Source organism: Belonocnema kinseyi, chromosome 10 (assembly GCF_010883055.1).
Source record: "Belonocnema kinseyi isolate 2016_QV_RU_SX_M_011 chromosome 10, B_treatae_v1, whole genome shotgun sequence".
NCBI classification, from domain to species: domain Eukaryota; kingdom Metazoa; phylum Arthropoda; class Insecta; order Hymenoptera; family Cynipidae; genus Belonocnema; species Belonocnema kinseyi.
The window spans coordinates 39812157-39817662 of NC_046666.1; the positions used below are offsets into that span (position 1 = coordinate 39812157).

Sequence of the window (5506 nt, forward strand, 5' to 3'; positions counted from 1 at the left end):
TGAAATCTTTTAAATCTATCCGAAATTTTTTAAATCTTTGTTAAGTCTGTTGAGCCTATCTAAAATCTTTGCAAAACTATTGTAACTTTTTTAAATCTTTGTCACGTCTTTTAAATCTGTTCGAAATGTTTGAAATCTTTGTGAAATCATTAGGAAATCTTTTAAATCTATCTAAAACCTTTGCGAATTATTTTGACTCTTTGTAAAGAAATATTTGTTGAATCATTGAATTCTTTGTGAAATTTTGTTAATATATCTGAAATCTTTGTGTATTATATTAAAATTTTTGTTCAACCTATGAAATATATCTGAAACCTTTGAAAAATTACTGTAATCTTTATAAAATCTTTGTGCAGTCTTTGGGAAATCATTGAAATCTATTAAATCTATCTGAAACCTATCGGAAATAATTGAAATCTTGATGAAACCTTTGTGAAGTCCTTTAAATCTATCCGAAAATTTTTAAATCTTTGTTAAATCTATTCAACGTATCTAAAATCTTTTCAAAACTATTGTAATTTTTTAAAATCTTTGTGACATTTTTTAATTGAAATCTTTGAAATCTATCTAAAATCTTCGCGTATTATTTTGAGTCTTCGTAAAGAAATATTTGTTGAATCATTGAAATCTTTGTGAAATCTATGTGAAATAATAGAAAACTTTGTGAAATTTTGTTAATATATCTGAAATTTTTCCAAATTGTACCATTCAATATTATAAATCTTTGCCCTTCCCCCCTATACAAAAAGGTCCCGTCGCTTCTGTAAACGACAAATAATTTTATTAAACCCACTTTGATATTATTTAATATATAATTCGATGCATAAAATAAAGGACGAATCCAAAAAAAATTTCGGAGGGGACGATTGTAAATTTTCTTGAATTAATTTTTCAATTATAGTGTTCACATTCATAAAAAAACCTGAAGGCGCGTGAAAATTCATCTTTTTAGGTAAAAATTAATCATTTTTGTTGAAAATTTAACCATTCCAGTTTTGTTACAATTTTAATTTATTTTGTTGAAAATATATTTTTTCGGTTAAAAACTAATTTTTTAAACTTGAAATTAAAAAATTTGTTTAAAAATGAACTTTTTTTAAATTCATATTTTCGGTTTGGAAATTCAAATGTTTTGCATAGAATATTCACCTTTGTATATTAAAAATTTAATAGTTTTGTAGAAAATTCAACTATTTTATAGAAAATCCGTTTTTTAAAATTAAAAGTTGATTTTTTCCAGCTGTAAATTTAAGTATTGCATTTTTAATTAAAAAACGAACTTTTAGGTTTAAAAATTTCACTATTGGGTTGAAAATTTACGTAATTTCTTGAAAAATCGTCTTTTTAGTTAAAAATTAATTTTTTTTGCTAAAAAGAAACTTTTTTTAATTAATCTGTTTTGGTTGAGGATTGAACGATTTTGCTAAAAATTCGTATTTTTTGGTCAAATTCAATTTTTTTTATTTAGAATTAATCTTTTTAGGTTGAAAACTTAATTAACTTATTGAAACTGCCACTTTTTTGAGTAAAAATTAATTTTGTTAATGGAAAATTTAACTATTTGGTGGAAAATGAACTTTTTTGTTGAAATTTAATATTTTGGGTTGAATATTGAACTATACGGTAGAAAATATAACTGTTTTGTATAAGATTCGTTTTTTCAATTAATTTTTTTAATCAAAGCTTTACTATTCCATTTTTATTTGAAGATTGATGTATAGTTTGTTGAAAATTAAACTATTTGGTTAACAATTTATGTATTTTGTTGAGAATTTGTTTTTTGTTTGTTAAATTGTTTATTATTTAAAATTAAAATCTTTTTTATTTCCAAGAATCAATTATATTTTGATTTAAATTAATATTTTTGGGCTACAAATTCAATTCCTTCGTTGCAAGATAAACTAATTTCTTAAAAATTCATTTTTTCGGTTGAAGATTCAAAATTTTAGTAGAAAACTCATGTCTTTCGTTGAAAATTAATCTACTTTGTTGAAATTGTATATTTTCGGGTCAAAAATTCATCTCTATGTTTGAAAATCGTAACAAAATTGTACTTCTTTGGATTTTTATTATATTGGTTTGAAAATTCAGCAGCTTTGTATAGACAATTCATCATTTTATTTTAAAAATTAAAAAATTTAACTACGTGGTAGAACATCAATATTCTCCGTTGAAAATTCCACTATTTGGTAAAAAATTATGTTTTATTCTGTTAAAAATGTATTTTTTGTGTTGAAAACTAAGTTTTTAACCTCAAATTTAACAAATGAATTGAAAATTTGATTTTTTCATGCATCTTGATATTTTCCTGTTGAAAATTTAAGCGTTATGCACAGAAAATTCGTCTTTTTGTTTTTGAAATTCAACAATTTGGTGTAAAATTCAAATGTATTGTATCAGATTTGTTTTTTCTATTGAAAATTAATTTTTTAAAGTGAAAATTGAACTAATCTATTTTTGGTTAGAAATTGAGTTTTTAGTTTAATAAATTCAACCATTTGGTTGCAAAATTATAGTTTGTTGAAGAAACACTATTTGGTTGAAAATGTATGTATTTTGTTGAAGATTTCTTTTTTGTGTGAAAAACTAATTTTTTAAACTTAAAAGTCAAGTTAAAGATAAGATAATCTTTAAATTGATATCTAGAACGTCCTTGAATAAAAACGTAAATTTCAAAATATTCAAAATCATTCTCAATGAACTGATTACTTTTCATTTGAAATAAAACATAGGCAAGTTAATTTACATATTTTTGTAAGACTAGGGAATAAAAATTGAACAAAATATAACCTGGAAATTTTTGTAAATTTCACTAATATTTCAAGGATCCGTATAGATCCATATTGAATAAAAACGCAATATCCCAGTTAACGTAATTAAAAGTTAAAACTGATTAACATTACAAATTTTTATTTTATAATAAGAAATTAAAAAAAAATTATTTAATTATTTCCGTAAAAGAAAATAATGCTCTTCGTGTTTAATGATGAAAACCTAATTTTTTTCCTAATAAGACTAAACATCCAATTTTTGCAGACAGACATAAATTTACAGCATTTTAATTTTTAAATTGCTGGGATATTTGCTTGACAAGAAACGAGATTTATTGACTTTTCTTACAACGCATGATACTCCAAAAGTAGGTGTAGAAAACGAGAAAAATATCTAGATTTCAAAATGAGTTACCTTTCATCCACAGGTTCATACTTGTTATCCATTAAATCCATTTTTATGTACAAATTCAGCACATTTCTCGTAAGTATGTTATAATTTTATTACAATATTTCTTTAGAAACTTTTTTTTGTTTTCTCTTCGTGAAAATATTCCCGGCCCTCTGGTGAAAAAAGTTGTAATTACAATGTACTGACAGGCGCATGCGTGTCGGCCTGTCGTGTAGCATAACCTATAAAGTATAGGAAATCTGTCCTATACACTTTATTACAGTTTTTCACGTTTTTATTGAAAATTATAGAGTTTAAATCGACGACATAATGGCAGAAGCGATGAGACAAACCGTTGCGGATATGCTGAAGGGAATAGAAAGGTAATTTTAGGTCTTGTATTCTTCAACACGTTTTCATTTTTATAACCTCACTTTCCTCTGTTTTCTGTAGTTCGGGATTTTTTAAATTTATTTTTATTTATTATTTAAAAAAGGGATATTACCGAAATTTTTATTTTATGATATTTCGAGGATTGGACTATTTCTATAAACAGTTTTTGTTTAAAAGTAAGGTTAGAATCGAGTTTCCATATTTCGACAATTTGTACCTATATGGTGACGAGGGTGGCTAAACATCCTGATTTTATATCGCAGTCGTGATATACTGATTTTTTATGCTATGTCCTGATTTTTCACGCTTATTTTCGAAAATTTTATTGTGCAGTTCAAAATTTGGTAAAATCCCCAAATTGGACTACTGAAAAATCCGGCATAAAATTCCAGAATAATAAAATTCCCTTATAAGATTCTCGAATAATAAAATGGGACGTCTGAAAAATCCCAAAAAATAAATTTTCGACCCTATAAAATTCCCGATTAGTAAAATTTCTAAATTAGTAAAAAAATTCCCGAATTGAAAAATTCCCAAATAGTTCAATTTTTGAGAAGTTTGTAATATAGCCGAAGTGGAAAATTCACAAAAGAAAATTGCCGAATTAAAAAATTTCAAATGTTTTATAAATATTATTTATATATTGAAAATACTTTAATCAACTATTTTTATTTTTAAAAAAATTTTTTAAATTTTTAAGTTTCGAAATTTATTGTTTGAATTAAAAATAATAATAATTGAAAAATATTTTCATCGAGCAAATTATTTGTTCAGTTATTGTTATTTTTAATTCAAACAACAATTTTAGAAACTTTAAGTATTAAAAATAATATTTTTTAAATAAAAATATTTTATTATTTTATTTTTAATAAATAAATAAAAGGTATTGAAAAGATTGGACAATTTCTGTCGGGAATTTTATTATTCAGCAATTTAAAAATTCGGTAATATTATTAACTGTCGAGAATTTCATTAATTCGGAGTTTTTCAATTCAATAATATTATAAACTGTTTGGAAATTTTATTATTCGGGAATTTTATTTTTCGGGATTTTCAGTCGTCCCTCACGAATAATAAAATTCCGGAATTGTAAAGTTCCTCAATAACAAAATTCCCGAAAAATAAAATTCCTGGCAGAAGATTACCGAATTATGAAATTCCTGAATTCGAACAATTAAATTTTTTGTATAAATATTATTTATTGATTAAAAATACAATAATATTTTTTTTACTAAATAAATTATTTTCTATGATTAAAATTTATAAAATCATTGTTTGCGTTTAAAATAACAATAATTAAGAAAAAAAATTTGATCTAAAAATATATATTTTTTCAATTATTGTTATTTTAAGTTCAAAAAATAATTTTTGAAATTTTAAAGATTAAGGCCTTTTAAACTAGAAACAGTGCTAGAATATTAATTTAATTATATTACAAAAAATTGATTTAAAAAAAAAAAACGATATTGGCTTATTTTAAATTGTAGTTACAATAATTTTTGTAGGCAAAGTAGAATTGAGAAATAATATTTCGTTCGTTTGAACGTTCAGAACTTCAGATACATTGAAATTTGATGTATTTTTTTAAAATTCTTTTTTTTTTGTTAGACAAATAATCTTTAATGTTGAAAATCCACTTTTTTTATACAAAATTGAATTATTTTGTTCAGAAATAATTAATTTAGTTAAAGATTTAACTAAATTGTTGAAAACTCTTTTATTTACAGTCTGTCAAGTTAAAGCGTGGGTGGCTTTACTCGCAGTCGGTAAGGTGTATCGACATGATTTTGGTGTCAAAATATTAAGAAGAGCTCCCTCTTCCATGCTTTTTGATTTAATATTCAGTTTACTTTCAATTCTCATCTTGTTACCATGTTACAAAAAATGAGTTCCGTATACGCTTCGCGCTTCGAGGCTGTGTTCCTTTGTTCCCACCCAAAAGGTCCCAAAT

The 5506-nt window shown here is 23.9% G+C and overlaps 2 protein-coding genes across 2 annotated transcripts in view; one reads left to right on the top strand and one right to left on the bottom strand.

Annotated features, from left to right (window-relative positions):
• The window catches only part of LOC117181615 (upstream stimulatory factor 1-like), a 22558-nt gene extending 19227 nt beyond the window's left edge, over positions 1-3331 (bottom strand). Inside the window, exon 1 of the mRNA XM_033374478.1 lies at positions 3187-3331. Coding sequence (XP_033230369.1) covers positions 3187-3227 — 41 coding nt within the window. The 5' untranslated portion in view covers positions 3228-3331. The remainder of the gene's footprint in view (positions 1-3186) is intronic.
• A 45-nt stretch (positions 3332-3376) lies between these two features.
• The window catches only part of LOC117182068 (eukaryotic translation initiation factor 3 subunit K), a 12841-nt gene continuing 10711 nt past the window's right edge, over positions 3377-5506 (top strand). The window contains exon 1 of the mRNA XM_033375092.1: positions 3377-3545. Coding sequence (XP_033230983.1) covers positions 3493-3545 — 53 coding nt within the window. The 5' untranslated portion in view covers positions 3377-3492. The remainder of the gene's footprint in view (positions 3546-5506) is intronic.